Genomic DNA, 16,598 nt, shown 5'->3' with positions numbered 1-16,598 from the left:
CTTGATTACTTGTTTCGGGCAGGTCCAGTTCTGGCACGTCGATCGTTTGCTTGTTTCAAGCTGGGCGCCAAGATGTTTAGCAGACATCAGCAACTTATTGTGTCGCTGCATCCACTCAGCTGGTTCGTGAAAAGGCATCCATGAATCAATCGACACCGATAGTGGCAAGGAAACATCCCGCCCAGACAGGAGCAGACAGGAAATTGCAATTCGTTAAGCCTTTTGCGTTGAACAGACTCGAAAGCAAACTTCTTTTTCCATTCCAAACATGCACTCGAACAGTGCTCTGCGTCATGTTTCTTTCCTTCCCAGCCTCACCCCGCCCCGTGGCAGCGGTCGGGCTAATGCAGTGTCCGGAGTCGGTGCATGGAAGCTCTCAAAATGGGCGGTTCCCCTCGTCGGAAAATGCGGGTGGAACGAGTAGTCGCGTGGCCTGGGTCTTGATTGGGATTGGTCTTGGAAGAGATGTATTGCTTTTGTGGCCATATGAGTGCTTCCCAATCCATCGACCTGCATATCTGCCGCGCCTTGGAAGCGCCCGAGATACCCGCGCCCCAGGGCCATAGATTCGTCAGGAGCTTGTCGTCGACTCGCTCGGATTGGGCTTCATCCGAAGCGCAGGGCCAAGCTTGCCTCGAGCCATCCTGGCCGCGAGCAAAGGTCCAGATTCTAGCTTTTGTACACCGCGACAATCCGTTTCAGTGTGACTGAGCCAATAGTGGCGTTGACGCGCAATGTGCCTGGCTTGTTGGACAAAGTGATCGCTGCGGAGGCTCACCGCGTGATCGCGTGGATGATGTCTCCAATTTGCTCCCGGTCGATTGTGCAGGAGCTCCTCCGTCCAACATCAAACTGGTCGCCCAGCTCTAGATCCAACTGTGGGCCGTCTTGTGAATCTGCTCTTGAAGGCCTCCGAGATTGTTCGTTTGAACGAGTCCGCGCCGGGTACCACTGGCTATCGCGCTCGAGGCTTTCGGTAATGGAGATGAGGCCTGAAGTGTCGCACGCGCTTAGAGCCTGTGGCGTCCTCATCTGCGCCGTCGATGGCTTTCGAGGCATAGTGCTCATTTCCAAGTCGTCTCCCTCTTGCTTGCTGCCCTGTCTGCTACGTGTCTTGGAGGATCCTTGAGAGCGGTCTTGAGATCCAAGCTGCCATGTCGGTGCCGGCTGGCCGTTATTGTTCCGGGCAAGGTCGCTTGTTTGGTTGAGAGAGTTCTTTGAGAATTTCTTCATAATGGTCGAGCCCCAGTTTCGAGAGCCGCTCGACGAGCTTTGAGTAAATGTTCTGACTGCCGAGAACCAAGATTTGAAGAGAGGACGAAGAGTAGCAAGCGAGCCTGCGGTAATTCCTGCACCGCATTCGGTTATGGACCAAATGGCAATCATGGTTGCGTTCCCTGGCGCGAATCAGTCAAGACCGACGAAGCGGGCTAAGCAACTTACAGAAAAAGTCGGTTGGACTAATCAGGCCGTCGATGTACTTGAGCCGTACGGTAGAGCACACACTTCCTCTGGAGACATGTCAAAAAAGTTGACCTGAACAAGAATGATTCACTTACATTGTGCCCAATGACAAGATCAGGAGTACTGAAATCTTGCCTCGCCTATTCATGTTGGCCTGGAGAACAATCTGTAGCGGCAAAAGGGCGTAGACCCAGTCCGTGAAGGCGCCAACTGCGGCAGAGAGATAGGCCACTCCGCGTTGCACATCACGAGGTGCGCATTTGTCCGCGACATATCGAACAAGGTAGTCCTTTGGGTTGCCGCATAGAAAGATCAGGTTGAAGAAGAAGAATACGCTCAAAAAGGTTATGAGGACCATGACTGCGTAGACGAAGCATCTTTGCCATGGCCGGATGAGGATGCGGAGGAAAAAGACGCCGAGAGAGAGCTTGGCAGTCATGGCAGTAACAACGTAGATGGTTTCATTTACGAGAACCCACTATTGATGCAATCGTCAGTAACGGTGCCAACTCTTTCATGCCCTTGGAGGATGTTCAATAGCACATACATGCATAGCCTGGCCGATGACTGCAGTATGCGTCCCACCTCCGTAGTCGTACGCAATGACAATGATGCTCGTACAATATACAGTAAAGAGGACCTGTTGGAAAAGTCAGTGACTTGAGAGGAGTAGCAGAAATAGAATCTTACCAGCGATATGCACATCAAAGCATCATCCCAGCCGAAGCTTCTGATCATGAACAATCTGACCCAACATCTTGCTCCAACAGAAATGTAAGTGAGGACCAAGAATACTATACAGACTGACAATTCTGCCGGAGCCTTTGATGTGGTTTCGGAGAGAGGGTGGAAAGTGGTCATGTTGAAGAGAGACCTTTCTAGCAAAAGGTATTGTGAGCCGTTGGAAGAACACTCTCCAAGACTCTGGCTATCGCGACATGGGGACGATTTTGTCTGGCTGGTGGTAGTCGATCAGTGTAGGTACAAGGACGAATCAAATGCTTGAATGACGATGTTTGCGCAAGTCTTTACACGAAGCAGGAAAAAAGCATTCGGCAGCAGCAGCCAGTTCGTGAGATGGGTTAAACCCGCGGCCTACATGCGGGTGGTCAGGTCTTAACAGGAACATGGTCGCGGGCTCTACGCAAGCCGGGGAAGCATCAGGGACAGGGCGTTCCGAAGAGGTGGGTTTCTCAGCCTGACCGAGAAGAGAAACAAAGGCGGATCTTGGTGATGATTATGGGAGAAAGCGACCCCATCTTGCGCAGATTTTTGTCTTGTGCATGGCTCCTTGCAGAGCAATCACGGACATGATAACGTCTTTGGGCTGTCTGTGAAGGCAGTGTAACCGGCGATGTGGGTGTCGGGAAAAAGAACGAGGCGAACAAGGATTCGAGTGCAGCATGCAATGCGCACAGCTCATATTGATGTATCGATCACGCCTGGAGCCACTGTCGGAAGCAGATGACGAGTGTATCTCGTCTTGGATCTCGTTCCTGGTGATGCAGTGCATGCCCATGTGGCATTTGCAGGCAAAATTAGACGCCGTTGAGGTCTCACTCGTTGTGCAATCATCGGCTGCCAGCGTCTACCACCAACATATTGCGGTTTTTGACGTCTGCCATGACTGGCGGTGAGCCGTCGAGATCCATAGCGAAATTGCTTTGTCGTTGGGGCCGCGACGCAAGCTTGCCACTTGCGGGAGAAGCCGACCTAAGGATTTGCAGAGGTCGCAGGGCAATGTTTCGTTCGGCGCGAGGTTCGTGATGATTACTTTTTCAATGAAGCGATGCAGTTGTGGAGGTGTGGGTTCGGAGTGCGAGGGTGCTGGCTGGGGACGGGTGGACGCGCTTGGCGGGCCGTTGGGACGAGGACGCGACTGTCAAAACAAAACACCACCATCACAATGATTCCACCGGCTGTGCTTGCCAAGGTGCCCAAAGAAGATGCCGCAAGCCGCCCGTCGACACGTCCAGGCCCAGCCTGAGCCCGATAGCTACCTGGACCCGCCATCAGACATGGACGATGCAAGCACAGGCGAGCCCGGAACTGAGCTGGAAGAGCTCATGGTTGATGCCGATGCTGATGAGGCCGACGGAGACGACATGGACGACGAAGCTCCAGGTAAGACAAGATACGACTGGTCGTTCGATTGTTGCTCCACTTCTCTTATTACCCCTGCCTCTCCAGGGTCTGTTCCCATATCCGCGTGTGGAGTCTTTATTTTGGTCACATTCATCAATCTTTGAATAAACACCAGGTCAATCTGACACATTTCCCACCACCATCTCTCGAGTCAATTCAAAACTAATCAGAGTCCAGATTCGCCCGGCCGAGAGAGCACGCCTCCTCTGCCACCCAACGTCAAGGAAATCTCATCACTTGCATCATGGACCGTATCAAGTAGCAAGCCAGGCTGCGGTGTCCCTCAACTACGGTCGCCTTCGACTGCGAGCTTTTGGCAGTCTGACGGTCCTCAACCCCACCACCTGAACATTCATTTTTTCAAAGTGGTCGAAATCGCTGCAATGCGTCTCTATCTCGACTTTGATCAAGACGAGAGTTACACGCCCACCAAGCTTGCTTTTCTCGCCGGCATGGGCGAAATGGACTTGCAAGAATGGGCAGTCATGTCTCTTGCCGAACCCAGGGGCTGGGTGAATGTCGATTTTGAGGGCGTTGGTGCGGTAGAGGGCTCTGCATCAGAGGACTCGGACGACCAAGTCGACGGCGACGAGGGCGAAGAAGGCCCACGGCACAAGAAGCGGCTGCCAGTCTTGCGCGCAATGCTTGTTCAAGTCAGGATTCTCGAGAACCACCAAAACGGCAAAGACACCCATCTTCGAGGCTTGCAGATATTTGCAAAGGACAAGATGAGCCGGGAGAAGAAGATGTCTGCAGCAAATGCTGCTGCCATTTCGGGGGTTGGTTCGAAAAAGAGGGCCAAAATCATTCACGACTTGGGCTTTCCAGAGCCAGAGTTGAGATGACGATCCAGCATTGTCCAGCAGCGCGCTAGTCCATCACCACGCGGTTGTCGGCTTCAATCATGCGACTAGACCCAGCAACAAGCACCATAACGAGCCGTCAAAATTCTGGAGTGTAGAAAATAGATATAAATCGAAACCATCAGCACAAGTCAGTCTTTCATGTGCCGCGGAACGCCCTGACTCGTATCCCTGCCCCGCCCGGCCCGTCCTCTTGGATGCGGCTTCGCACAATTGATGCGGGCCAACCTTGTCATCTCACTCCTCGTCAAGACACCATGGACAAATTCACAAACATCGCAAAGAATGGGTGGCACCCTGGCAAAGACAGCCGACCCTCCTACTCGTCCGACAAACCCCAAGGCATTCGTGACCGAGCTGTGAGCGCCCCAAGCTGACGCCATGACGTTTCCAACATGTCCCACTAACGGCGCTCCTGCTACAGAAAGGTCTCATCGGAGGCAAGAGCAGCGACCCCTACGAACAATCTCGAAACCACCAGTCTCGTCCTCTATCGTCTCTGAGAGATCCGGCATCGTTTGCGCCTCCGCCAAAACACTCGGCATACCACGGGAATGGGGCAGGTGGTTCGACCAACGCCGTTGCGCCTGTTCGCAGCGGCTTGGGCGCCCCTTTGTCACAGGCCGAGATAGAAGCCTCGCAAGAGCGCGAGAGGCAGAGAGAAGCAGCCCAAAGAGCAGAGGAAGAGGCCGCGAGGCCTCCGACAGGCCCGTATCGTGTCAACACCACCGGCCTGTCAACGTCGCATCTCCCTCCACCTCCCGTCAGAAGGCCCGGCTCTGGCACGTCGACGCCAACGAATACCTCTAGTCCTCCTCCAAGCTCACGGCCTGCCTTGCCTCCACCAGCAGCAGGTGGTGCCAAGCCGAGACTTCCGCCTCGATTGCCGCCAAGGCAAAACTCTCATCCTGATCTTTACGCTCCCGCTCCCCCGCCTACATATCAAGAAAGCGTCAATACGCCGCCTGCGAGCACAGACAGTGGTGTTTTGAATACTGGAGCAATAAACCGGCTGGGTAAGGCGGGAGTATCCGTTCCAGGTTTCAACATTGGTCGGACAGCTTCTCCCCCGGTTCCTGCGCGCGCCAGTCCACCCCCGCAAAATGCGCCAGCTACGTCTTCGTCAGGCCAGCTGTCGGGGCTGGGGTCACGGTTTTCGAGCATGCGGTTAGGGTCGAGCAGCTCCCCCGAGAATGCTCCCGCTCAAGGCACGACGTTTGCGCAAAAGCAGTCGGCATTCAACACGGCCAAGTCCTTTCACAAAGACCCGTCGTCAGTCTCGTTCAACGACATGCGCAGCGCGGCGTCGACTGCAAACAATTTTCGGCAGAGGCATGGGGAACAGGTTGCCGCTGGGGTGCAGACGGCCAACGGGCTCAACCAAAAGTACGGTGTTTTGGACCGAGTCAACGGGGCTGCGTCTGGCAGCGCCACACCACCGCCAGCGAGCGCGCCTCCAGCAGCAACCGGGGCCTTGGGCAAGAAGCCACCGCCGCCGCCACCTCCAAAGAGGAAGGATTTGGGCGGATCGGGGGGTCCCCCGCCATTGCCGTTAGCTAGCAAACCACGGCCAGGGCAACCTTAAATCGACTGCGCGCACAAGTGCTACGTGCGAGTTGATTGCGATTGGCAATTGGGCCGACGCAAATCTCGGGAGCCTGGAGATTATGCAGTGAAATTGTTGGGCGCAAAGTATATGGCGTCGCGTCGACGCTATGAGAATCGGTTGGACCTATCATGGTGTCCCAAGTTGCCGAGGCGAAAGGACGGGAGGACAAGAGCAGGCTTGGGATAGCCGAGCAATACGAACGGACGAGCGGACGAGCAAAAAGCTTGGGGTGAAGCGGCAAGACGTGGTGTAGAGATGATGGCGGTGGTGAGCTGACCATGACAGCGACGGACTGGGGTTTTTAGAGATGGTTGTTTGGGGTTGTCATGGATGCATGTGAGGAGCCGCGGGAAGTCAAGGGGGCCACAGGGCCAGGAGCGGTCCGGTGCGGGAAAAGTGTTGGGGTGCAGCGTCGCTAACGTCATGTTGATCATTTTCCGTTGCGCCCGCCATTTTTCACTGCATCAACTTCTTTTTGTTCCTCTTCTTCTTTGTCCTCGGCCTGGCCACCAGCTTTCATTGTCTGGTCGCGTGTGCCCTCTCCACTCTGCTGCCAGCTCAAGTTCGTCACCGGTCCTCGTCCTCGCCCCACTCGAGTCCTGTCCAAGCTCAAGCTCTCCCTCGATCCTGCATGGAATCCTCTTGAACCCCCGGCGCGCAACCCTTCCGCTCCTCTCACCTCGCCCTCCCGTCCCTTGTACCAAGGCGCGTGCTGCCACCATGTCTGGTCCCGAATTCCATCTCCAATTCCCTGATCGGGGCCTCTTCAAGTTTCCTCCAGACTGGGCTCCCCCGGCCTTGGCCCCTCCTCCCGCCGATGGCAGCCTGTTTGGGAGAGCACCATTTACCATTGACGCCGACACTTATACCCAGGCCCTCTCTTACAAGGTCCCCTTAGCAGTGGCCTCGATATACGCCGTGACCGTCACCGTGCTCAACGCCGTCAATCGCAAGCGCGGCAACAAACCATGGCGGATAAGCAAGACCAGGGCCTTTTATCTCTTCGTCTTGGCGCACAACATATTCTTGGCCGTCTACTCGGCCGTGACGAATCTGGCCATGCTCGGGGCTCTGCGGCGCACGACGCCAGGCGGTCTGCTGCACATGTTGACGGGCTATTTGCACGAGGGCTCGTTCCAGGGCGGCCTGCAGCCGGCCGTGGTGGAGACGGTCGACGCGTACTGCAAGATGAGCGGACCGCGGGGGTTGGGCGACGCGGCAACGTTCAACAGCACGCTCAACGCGTGGGAGCTCAAGAACGCGGCGCTGCACCTGGGGCCCGGCGGCGCGCCGGACGCGACCGACGTGGGCAGGCTTTGGAACGAGGGCCTCGCCTTTTGGGGCTGGTGGTTTTACCTGTCCAAGTTTTACGAGGTGCTCGATACCGCCATCATCCTGGCAAAGGGTAAGCGCAGCTCCACGCTGCAGACGTACCACCATGCCGGCGCCATGCTGTGCATGTGGGCCGGCATCCGCTTCATGTCGCCCCCCATTTGGATGTTTGTGTACATCAATTCCGGCATCCACGCGCTCATGGTGAGTTTGCCACTGTGTGATGCTATTCTTGTAATACTAAGTTGTTTGGTGCAGTACACTTACTACACGCTCTCGGCCCTTGGCGTGCGCGTGCCCCAGGGTCTCAAGCGAACCCTGACGAGCATGCAGATAGCGCAGTTCCTGATTGGTGCAACTTTTGCCATTTCGCACCTCTTTGTCGCCTACACCATCCCCGTCTCGACGCCCTTTACCATCATCCACAAGGCATCGTCGGCCGTCGAGTCGCTGGTCTCGGAGGCATCGACCGCCGCAGCCGCGGCAAGCAGCGCAGCCATGATGGGCAGCGGCGGGCCCACCTGGTCGACGTTCAAGAAAATCCTGCTGCGCGCCGCCGGCGAGGAAGGGCTTGCGGGAAACGTTGCGGATGAGCCGGGCAATGCTGCCGGTGGAGGGGCGGGCTCTGCTTCTGTTCGAGGTGCTGTCGAGGCGATTGAGGAGACCAAGTGGCGCACCGAGTATGTAAAGGTCAACTGCATCGACACGACGGGCCAGTCGTTTGCCATCTGGCTCAACGTCATCTACCTGATGCCGCTGACGATGCTATTCACGCGCTTCTTCTTCCACTCCTACATCAAGCGCAGCAACAAGCCCACCAGCAGCAGCAAACAAAAAACCCTCCCCACGGCCGTGGCCGCCGCCGCCGACGCCAAAAAGCAAACGCGCACCTACATCGAAGGCTTCGGCCAAACCATCGAAGAAGCCGAGTGGGCGCGCATGCCCGAACAGCTCCAAAAGGACCTCAAGCGCCTGCAGTACCTGATCGACGACCACAACGCGCCGGAGCTGCTGCTCAAGCTGGCGGTCAAGGACGTCGAAGCGGGCGTCGCCACGTGCTCGCGCGCAGCAAGACGCGCCGCCCGCCGCGCCCTCGCCTACCTGCAGCAGCGCGCCGCCGACATGGGCGTTGTGGCCGCGGCGAGCGATGAAGATGTTGCGGTGGAGGATGGCACCAGTGTTAGTGGGGATGGGGATAGTGGCGATCAGATGGAGGGGGTGGAGATGAATGGCGGAGCGAATGGGAGTGGCTTTGCTAATGGCAATGGCATCGCCAATGGCAACGGTAATGGTGTCCATCACGCCAACGGCGCCCCGGCTAGCTACGCCGACATGGTTAAGCACTGAGGAGGCGGCGCAGGCTGGCAGGCATTAAATGCAAGACGACGCAAGCAAGACAGCGTCCATGACGAGCGACGAGCGAGAAGAACAGAGAGGGGAAACGGAAGGGCGGACTAGAAATGACGGCGCAGGGAGGAAAGGGGGGCGGGTCATCACGTCAAGTAAGCAGCGGCCGGTGGTGGTGTTTGCATCCAACCATCATACATGATGACGACTAGAGCGAAGCGGGCGAAGCGTGCGAAGCAAAACAACAAGCGAGGGAGGGAGGGATATGAAGAAAAACGCGCGCGGCAGGGAGGGAGGGGGGCATGCATGGATGAGAGCGGGCGAGCTTGAGTGGGTATGTAGGTGATGAAGTGTTGTTGTGGTTGTGGTGTGGTTGTGGTCGTGGGTGTCTTTTTTCCTTGACTCTTTATACCTCCTCCTACTACTACTACTGCTACTGCTACTCTGTATCAAGCAATCAAAGGTTTCCAATAAATCAATCTAATGAATCAAATCCAATCCATGCAATCCAACAAAACGACCACATCATCATCCCTCACTAAAAAAAAACCCCCCTGTCTGTCCCTACACATTCTACATTCTACACCTCCTACCTCCTCCCTCTCTTTCCTGCCATTTATTCCATCCCATTATTCAGACGCCTCTCTAGCCCTCCCTCCCGCCTCGCTACTAATAATAGTTCTTCGCTGCTCGCTATAGTTTAGATCTAGCTATAATCGTTAACATTAAGGCTGAGTGAGGTAAGGATATGTATACTGTCAGGTTTAATCCCTTGGATTTCTCTTTCCCCTTATTTATAACCCTTCTTATATGCTATTTATCCCTCCTTCCCTAGCTTGATTATGATTATCTTTCCATCTCATCGTCTCAATTCTCGTCTCGAGCCTATAATAGCATGGATACACTACACCACCTACACGTACGTTTGTCTATTAGGGCAGGGCTACGCATAAGAGCCAATTATTAACCCCCGGGCTGTGCCAGCTGAGTGAGTGAGTGAGTGGCTTGGTTAGGTCTATTCTGCTCTGCTCCACATTGCGCTCCACAGTTGGCTCTCTGCTCAACACTTGCACGCACGCATGCGCTATATACATGCGGCTTATTCCATGTTATCTAGTGTATGTCGTCCATTATGCCTATGCTGCTGCTGCTGGCCGAGGGTTTTAGTTTTATTTTCTCGTTTTTATTTCACTCACTCACTCACGCTTCTCAAGTTCTTTCTCTCCAATTTTCATATACTAGGTAGGCTAGGTAGAGAGGAGGTAGGTAGGTACTTTTGGTTTAGTCATGACTTGAAGGTATGTACGCATTTGGTCCTTTGGGTGCCTTGATTTGATTTGACTGGTTTGAAGGCTGGCTAGTTGACTGGCTGATGGTATGTGGTTATATACGTGTGTGGTGGCATGGCGGCAGCACAGCGACCTGGACCAGCGCCTTTTGTGTGATTTGATTTGATTTGATTTGGTCATCAGCTAGGTACGTCCACCCGACCTATTTATTCATCCTCCCTCTCCCTCCTCCAGTCGACTCACTTACCCCCTTGCCCTCCCCTTTCTCGTTCCTTTCTTTTCCTTCGCCAGTCATTCATTCATTCTTTATCCCTCATTTACCCCTACCCATTTCCCCCCCCACCCCCCTTTCCCCCAGCCCTCCCCATCCCTCCTCCCCACACACCTCCACCTACGTCTCGACAACCTTCAACCTGGCCCTCACATCCGCGGGCAGCACGTGCGCGCCGTCGACGATGCCCAGCTGCACGGCGTCGCCCCAGAAGAAGAGGGCGCGCTCCTGCACGTAGCCCAGGTAGTCGAACTCGTCTTCGTCGGTTGCGGCTGCGCTGGGGCGGCGGCTGCTGTTGTTGAGGTAGTCTTCTTCTTCTTCTTCATGTTGCTGTTGTGAGGGTGATGAGGAAGAGCGGGTGCCGTTGCCATTGACGCCGTGGCCGTCGCCGTGACCATTAACGCCGCCCTCCCCCTCTTCCTCTCCCTCCTTCTCATCCCCCCGCTGCTCCCCCCGCTTGATCCACTCGGGCAAGCCGGGCACCGTCGCCTGCACGATGCCCCAGGCGACCCACTGGGCCGAGTTGGCCATGCGCCACAGCTTGGTCTCGGCGAGCAGGCGGTCGACCTCGGCCTCGACGGCGCGCTCCTCGCGCTCCTCGGCCTCGCGCAGCTGCGCCGGCGGCGCCCGCGAGTCGAGCATGAAGGTCGTGATGGACGACGTCGAGGCTGTGCTGCCCGGGTGCGAGGGGCGCGAGGGGTGGTGAGTGTGATTGTGGTGGTTGTTGGAGAGGGAGGGAGAGCTAGGAGCGGCCGTGGTGGTGGATGACGTGGTCGAGTGAGGTTGGAGGAGTGGCGACGCCGGCGGCGCCGTGTGCAGTTGCTGCGCGACGCGGTGCGTCACGTAGCTGCGGACGAAGCGCTTCTGCTCGGCGAGCGAGGGGTAGGCGGGCACGTTGAAGGCGTGCGAGGCGTGCGGGTCGTGGTAGTTGTAGCACCACTCGGCCTAGACGTCCATGTCAGTCCATCTCCCAACTCACAGCCAAACAACGACAAGACTCACAAAATGATTGGCAAACTCGAACCCGGGCGTGTTGGCGTTGGAGTACTCAAAGTCAATGACGACCAGCTGCTTGTGCTCGTTGGCCGGCAGCAGCAGCGGCGAGTCGCCCGGCGGCACCAGCCGCAGAATGTTGCCGTGCTGCGTGTCGTTATGCGCAAAGACGAGCTTGTCCTTGAGCTGCTCGCGTCCGCCGTACTGCTCCTCGACCCAGGCGCGATACCGCTCCACCGTCTGCCGGAACACGCGCCACTCGGTGCCGCACACGAAGCCGCGCCGCCTCCACGAGTTGAGCTTGCCCTCTGCCACCACCGGATCGTCCGACAGAATCTGCGCGTCGAGCCATTCGGTAATCTTCTCGCAGCGGTCGACCCACTTGTCCCAGTTGCGCCAGACAAACGGTCCGTCCTCGCGCTCCTGGGGGAGCAGGTCGATGCCCTCGTGCAGCTCGCGCATGCGCTTGGCAATCTGGATCGACGTGTCCGGGTTGCGCAGGTCCTGGGGCGTCAGGGGGCGCGCGTGGAGGTACTCCTCAAAGCGGCCGTTGGTAAAGGTGCCCAGCAGTCGCGGTCCGATGCGCTTGCGGGCCAGGCGGCGCAGGATCTGGAGTTCAGACTCGCGGTCGATGAGGTGCTCGACCTGCGGGCCGTAGATGCGGAGCAAGAGTTTGCTGGAAACGGTCAGTCTCGTCTTGATCGCGTTTGAAAGGCAAAACTCACATTGGCGGGTTGCGAGGGCGCACCTCCTTCTCCTCGTCGGCCGTCAGCGGCAGGTTCTTGGGCGGATTGACGACGTAGACGGCATTGGTGAGGGCGCCGCTCAGGCGCTCGACTTCAATCTCATTGCTCATCTCCATGGGAATCTTTCGCCACCCCTTGAGGCGGAGCGTATGCGCCAGGCGCACAATCTCGTACTTGAACGTGGACCAGGCCTGCCTCTCCTTTGCCCTCCTCGACCCGGGCGTCAGCGTCTCGTCTTGGTCGTCGTCCTCATTCTTGCCGCCCGAGTACGCCAGGGTCCGCGAGTTGTCGAGCCAGGCGTCGACGTTGGGGACCTGGACTTCAATGTCTTCGTTGTCGGACGAAGCGGCCGTCGAGTGACGCCGCAGCCTGCGGCCAATGCGATGCCCCGCGCGGCGGCCTTCGTGGCTGATGAGCGAGAGGCTTGACTCGATGATGCTCTCCAGATTTTCGAGCGCCGTCGAGCCCTCGGACGTGTCCGAATCGCGTCTGGGTTTAGTGTCGCACGCGCCGTCCGTCTGGGGAATTTCAACATGGCGCGGCGTCTCATTCGACGCCGTCTTGGCCGCACGCTTGTTCTTGCGGGCAGCGCGACGCGCCTTTTCTTGCTTGAGCCATGCGGCGACTTGGGTGACGACATTGTCGTGAGCAGCATGGCCGCGGTGCGCGCCATCTTCGGACAAGACATTCGACAGTGCGCTCTCGGCCAAGCTGGGATTGGACAGGCTGGGGTTGGAGGAGCTGCTGCGCTCATTTGGCGGACGCCCTTGCAGGCGCTTGCCAATCTTGACGCGATGGTGGTGCTGCTTGGACGGGACGCGGTCGAGCGCAAAGGCGTCATCGTCGTCCACGTCCTTGTGGCGGCCTTCCATGAGCGGCGAGATGCTCTCGGGCTCGGCAATGGTCACAACTGCAGACTTGTTAATACAGTTCATCCTGCTGATAAAATCTAAAAGAGGCATGGTGGCGCGTGAGCAGGTTCCAAAATCGGCCCATCCAACACGGCGGCGCGGCGAATAGGGAAGAAGAGAGAGGACGAGCAGTGGAACCACCAAGGAGGAGGAGGAAAAGCCAGATAAGCAGCGCAGGCCAGGCACAACAAGTCAGAGGGTGTCACAGATAGCCAAAGAATTTCACTTCACATTTTCCGTGGGCGACCCTGGCTGGCTGGCTGAGGTGTGAGGTGCAGTCCTGCGGCGCTGATAAGAGCATGGTGGATTGATTGATGGGCGGGCGATAACGCAGCTTCGTTGCCAAACTCGAAGAGCTGCTGCGGCATTGCGCGCAATGGCATTGGTCATCTTGTGGTTTGCTTGGTCGCATCAGGCGGCCGTGAAACTGGTTGAGCTGCGGACGGCCGTACGTCTTGCTGCAATCAGGAAGGACCTCACGTGCGCGCGAGGAGTGCTCGTACGTACGTGCGCGCTTCGGACTCTTGCAGCAAGGTGAGGTGCGGATGGGTTGCTGGTGCCGCGTGGAATGATGGCGTCCAGCAGGGATAAAGCAAACAAGATGCAGGAACGGCGGCAAAGCTAAAAAGGAAAAACGCAGCGACGACTATGCAAGTCCTCGCACAAAGCCAACAATGCAGAATAAAAAAAATCCCAACTTACATTTGGTAGTAGCGCCGGCCTTGGGACTGATGCGATTGTTGACGGCGTCGTCTGGCTTGGAGAGCAGGGCAGGCTTCAAGGCTGGGCCATCATTACTGGGCGGCTGCTGTGTCGAGTCGGAGGAGGGCATGGTAGGGCTAGGTAGCTCAGGTATGTACCTAGCTATGTAGCCAAACGTGATCGACCGGGACGACCAAAGCAAGCCAGAGGGGCGGAGGCGGAGAGCGAGGGGCGGAAACGTCGACGGCCGGATGATGCAAGATGAGTCGTCAAAAGGGAGATCTGGATGATTCAGCCTGCGGCAGAGGCCGGGCGGGACGACGCGCTGCTGGTTTGGTTGGGTTTGGTTGGGTTGAGGCGAAACAGCAGCAGGACCGTGTGCAGGTGGAGTGGTGGAGGTGGAGACGGAAGAAAGATGTGGTCTCTTGGACAGGAAAATCAGGCCGACGATGTTGTTGCACTGCTGACGGCGGAAAGCAGCAAGCAGGAAAAAAAAAAGAGGAGTCAGGTTATAGAGCTCTTTCACCTGGCACAGCAGCAGGGCACCTCAGCGCGGAGCAGCACCTCAGCTTGGCCGGGGGCCGCCTCAGTCGTCAGTCATCAGTCGTCCTGCTTTGTAGCGCTAAACCCGTCTCCGTCTACGTCTACTCTCACCTAACCTCCAGACTTTCCCCGCTGCGCACATGGGCCCATGCTGCCTCCCTCTTTGCTACCACTATATCATCCGGCAGAACGTCGTGGAATCCCATGCTCGTGGCCCGTCCATGGCCTCCTGATTGGTGCGCATCCCATGCCGGGGCGCCTCGTCTGTGCCCGCAGCCAAAGTGTTACTTTCAATGGTCCACACCACCAACAGACACCGCCTCCAGCTCGACACTCGACCGTCCCTGTCCTGCAGATTTGACTTCTATCTGCAGATGCTGGCAAGCAGGACGTCCACTGTACTGCCACTACTCGCCACACTGTCCGCTAGTCAGTGCTCAGCAGGCAGTCGGCTTGTCAGAATAGGTCGACAGGCAGAAGCTCTGCCACGGCCACGACCGTCGCCAATGAATTGAAACAAACCCGGGTATCTCTGATGATGACGATGACGACAAAACACTCCCCTCCTCTTTGCTCACTCCTCCATCCTATCCTCGTTGTTTGCGCCCTCGGCCGCCCCCTCGCCATTACCACCCCCTAGCAAGCCTGCCACAGCCTCCATGCCCCTGACCTCGTCCGGCGCGACCCTGCGCCCCATGCCCTCGACGCTGCCCTCGCCATTCTTGACGTCGACCCCGCGTCGCTCGAGCAATCGCTTGACCTGCTTCTCAATGTAGTCTCTGCGCTCCTGCGAAAACGCGTCGCCGCCGGAAGAAGAAGCGCCCAGCGCCGCAGCCTTTGGCCGTAGGCTCTGGAGCAGCGCGCGCAGCGCCGGCAGCTGCGACAGCGTAAAGGCCGTGTTTGTCTTGAGCGGCTCGTCCTTGCGCGCGCCCTCGGACGCCGGCAGCGTCGTCGTCACGCCCAGCGCCTGCGCTCCCGGCGCCGCCGCCAGGAAGCCTAGGCACGCTGCTGCTCCTCCTCCCTCTTGCGCTGTATTGTTGTCTTCTGGTGGTGCTGGTGCCGCTCCTCGCACCGGCGACGAACTCGGCTCCGTTTTTGTTGTCGTGTCTGGTGGTGGAGCCGCGACGCCCAGCAAGCCGCGCAGCTGCCGCAGCCGCGCCGCGTTGCGCGCCTTTTCCTCGAGCAGCGCCGTCTGCAGCTTGCTCGTCTCGCTCCACCGTCGCAGGAGCGCGTGCGCCGCTTCGGGGGACGTTTTGGTCGTCGTCGTCGTCGTTTGATCTGTGCCGCCGCCAGGAAGCCGTAGATTCTGCATCGAAAAGCCGTCAGCCTGCGCGCCCCTTCCCCATGAGAAAACCAACAAACACACACACACCTCATAATGCGCCAACCTAACCCAGGGCACCAGGTCCTCAGGCACCGCAAAAACATTCCTGAGCGCATAAATCTCCAGCTTGTCAAAATTGCGATCCACATGCGCCTCCAGCAGCGTCTCCAGCTGATGCACACCTTCTTCAATCTCGCGGCGCATCTCAGGAAAGAGGGGGCGGCCCTCGCCGTCCGTGTCGGGAATAACATTGCGCTGTGCGGCCGCGGCCGCGAAACCCAGGTTTTCGGCGGAGGTGGAGAGCAGACCGCTCTCGATGGCGTCGACGGCGTGTTGGAGCAGCTCGTTGATCATGTTGATGATTTGGTCGATGAGCGTCTGTGTGGCCGCCAGACTGTCAGTAAAAAGGAACGATGGAGAGGCAGATGCTGAAGCAGAGGCGCAAGAAGCGTGAGCGTACCAGAGGCGTGTAGCGAAAGTGCTCCGTGAGGAGCGCCGTTTCCACTTGCTTTGCGCTCGCCATGGTGGTGGAGAGAGCGAGGGCGAAGGGCGAGCGAGGCAATTGTTGAGCGTGGCAGAGTCGAGCGAAGCAATTGTCGAGCGTGGTGGTAGTACGTCGAGGCCGCAGGACAGGACAAGATTGGCGCTGGTCGAAGGGCGAGACTGGCGCTATCCGCGCCCAAGTCAAGCGAGTATACGTTGGTGTCTTCAGGACCAGCGCAACAAGTGAACGCTGGACCTATGTTGATGTTTACCCGCAGCAGCAATCAAGTCCTCGGCAGCGAGCAAGACGCGAGCGGGCTGCCTTCTCCGCGCGCGTCTCAACTCACCGCCTTCGGAGCCCGGTGCCCGGTCACAGCGCACCGACCGCGCGCCGCAGATCCATCTTCACCACCCGACGGGAGTCACGGACCAGACTGGGATGCTGCTGGGCACCAAGCACGAGCAGCACGAGCACAACACAACACTCGAGTCATAACCCACCTTGGCTATGCAACAACAAGACCGCGGATTCAACCCTAAAACCATTGTGTTGTCGTGATATTTGTTTTTTTTTCT

General features: G+C 57.7%; 7 protein-coding genes across 7 annotated transcripts; 4 read left to right on the top strand and 3 right to left on the bottom strand.

Moving 5' to 3' along the window:
* Positions 1 to 670: 670 nt before the first annotated feature.
* On the bottom strand, positions 671 to 2,744 carry BKA78DRAFT_372082 (uncharacterized protein). The gene is made up of 5 exons (XM_066892722.1): positions 2,155 to 2,744; positions 2,012 to 2,104; positions 1,560 to 1,942; positions 1,444 to 1,511; positions 671 to 1,397 (listed from the first exon to the last, which is right to left on the bottom strand). The coding sequence occupies exons 1-5, from the start codon at positions 2,323 to 2,325 to the stop codon at positions 775 to 777; spliced, it is 1,338 nt and encodes a 445-aa protein (XP_066743805.1). The 5' UTR covers positions 2,326 to 2,744; the 3' UTR covers positions 671 to 774.
* A 622-nt stretch (positions 2,745 to 3,366) lies between these two features.
* BKA78DRAFT_344709 (anaphase-promoting complex, subunit 10-domain-containing protein) lies at positions 3,367 to 4,613 on the top strand. Its single transcript, XM_066890468.1, has 2 exons — positions 3,367 to 3,588; positions 3,787 to 4,613. The coding sequence occupies exons 1-2, from the start codon at positions 3,411 to 3,413 to the stop codon at positions 4,452 to 4,454; spliced, it is 846 nt and encodes a 281-aa protein (XP_066743804.1). The 5' UTR covers positions 3,367 to 3,410; the 3' UTR covers positions 4,455 to 4,613.
* Positions 4,614 to 4,729: 116 nt separating this feature from the next.
* BKA78DRAFT_372078 (uncharacterized protein) lies at positions 4,730 to 6,234 on the top strand (the record flags this gene model as incomplete). The annotated part of the gene is made up of 2 exons (XM_066892721.1): positions 4,730 to 4,831; positions 4,897 to 6,234. The coding sequence occupies 2 exons, from the start codon at positions 4,730 to 4,732 to the stop codon at positions 6,055 to 6,057; spliced, it is 1,263 nt and encodes a 420-aa protein (XP_066743803.1). The 3' UTR covers positions 6,058 to 6,234.
* A 567-nt stretch (positions 6,235 to 6,801) lies between these two features.
* Positions 6,802 to 8,760, top strand: BKA78DRAFT_252360 (GNS1/SUR4 family-domain-containing protein; the record flags this gene model as incomplete). Its single annotated transcript, XM_066884727.1, has 2 exons — positions 6,802 to 7,617; positions 7,672 to 8,760. The coding sequence occupies 2 exons, from the start codon at positions 6,802 to 6,804 to the stop codon at positions 8,758 to 8,760; spliced, it is 1,905 nt and encodes a 634-aa protein (XP_066743802.1).
* A 1,680-nt stretch (positions 8,761 to 10,440) lies between these two features.
* Positions 10,441 to 12,994, bottom strand: BKA78DRAFT_332140 (kinase-like domain-containing protein; the record flags this gene model as incomplete). Its single annotated transcript, XM_066889950.1, has 3 exons — positions 10,441 to 11,265; positions 11,323 to 11,989; positions 12,039 to 12,994. 3 exons carry the CDS (start codon positions 12,992 to 12,994, stop codon positions 10,441 to 10,443), a joined length of 2,448 nt encoding a protein of 815 aa, XP_066743801.1.
* Positions 12,995 to 13,666: 672 nt separating this feature from the next.
* BKA78DRAFT_157160 (uncharacterized protein) lies at positions 13,667 to 14,735 on the top strand. The gene has a single exon (XM_066883038.1). The coding sequence runs from the start codon at positions 13,934 to 13,936 to the stop codon at positions 14,678 to 14,680; it is 747 nt and encodes a 248-aa protein (XP_066743800.1). The 5' UTR covers positions 13,667 to 13,933; the 3' UTR covers positions 14,681 to 14,735.
* Positions 14,736 to 14,789: 54 nt separating this feature from the next.
* BKA78DRAFT_296766 (Mis12 protein-domain-containing protein) lies at positions 14,790 to 16,062 on the bottom strand (the record flags this gene model as incomplete). Its single annotated transcript, XM_066886662.1, has 3 exons — positions 14,790 to 15,521; positions 15,588 to 15,917; positions 16,000 to 16,062. 3 exons carry the CDS (start codon positions 16,060 to 16,062, stop codon positions 14,790 to 14,792), a joined length of 1,125 nt encoding a protein of 374 aa, XP_066743799.1.
* Between the last annotated feature and the right edge of the window lie 536 nt (positions 16,063 to 16,598).

Source organism: Phyllosticta capitalensis (assembly GCF_038381095.1).
Source record: "Phyllosticta capitalensis strain CBS 128856 chromosome Unknown BKA78scaffold_6, whole genome shotgun sequence".
NCBI classification, from domain to species: domain Eukaryota; kingdom Fungi; phylum Ascomycota; class Dothideomycetes; order Botryosphaeriales; family Phyllostictaceae; genus Phyllosticta; species Phyllosticta capitalensis.
The sequence above is the reverse complement of the archived record's forward strand: the minus strand, read 5'-3'. Positions and strand labels throughout refer to the sequence as shown.

Excerpts from the sequence above, each read along its gene's own strand:
- BKA78DRAFT_372082 (XM_066892722.1), bottom strand. The coding sequence starts at position 2,325 with ATGACCACTTTCCACCCTCTCTCCGAAACCACATCAAAGGCTCCGGCA. Across the intron at positions 1,512-1,559 it reads ATCTTGTCATTGGGCACAAT|AGGAAGTGTGTGCTCTACCG; the intron begins GTAAGTGAATCA and ends ACATGTCTCCAG. Across the intron at positions 1,398-1,443 it reads TAGTCCAACCGACTTTTTCT|GGAACGCAACCATGATTGCC; the intron begins GTAAGTTGCTTA and ends GATTCGCGCCAG.
- BKA78DRAFT_344709 (XM_066890468.1), top strand. The coding sequence starts at position 3,411 with ATGCCGCAAGCCGCCCGTCGACACGTCCAGGCCCAGCCTGAGCCCGAT. Across the intron at positions 3,589-3,786 it reads CATGGACGACGAAGCTCCAG|ATTCGCCCGGCCGAGAGAGC; the intron begins GTAAGACAAGAT and ends ATCAGAGTCCAG.
- BKA78DRAFT_157160 (XM_066883038.1), top strand. The coding sequence starts at position 13,934 with ATGAGTCGTCAAAAGGGAGATCTGGATGATTCAGCCTGCGGCAGAGGC.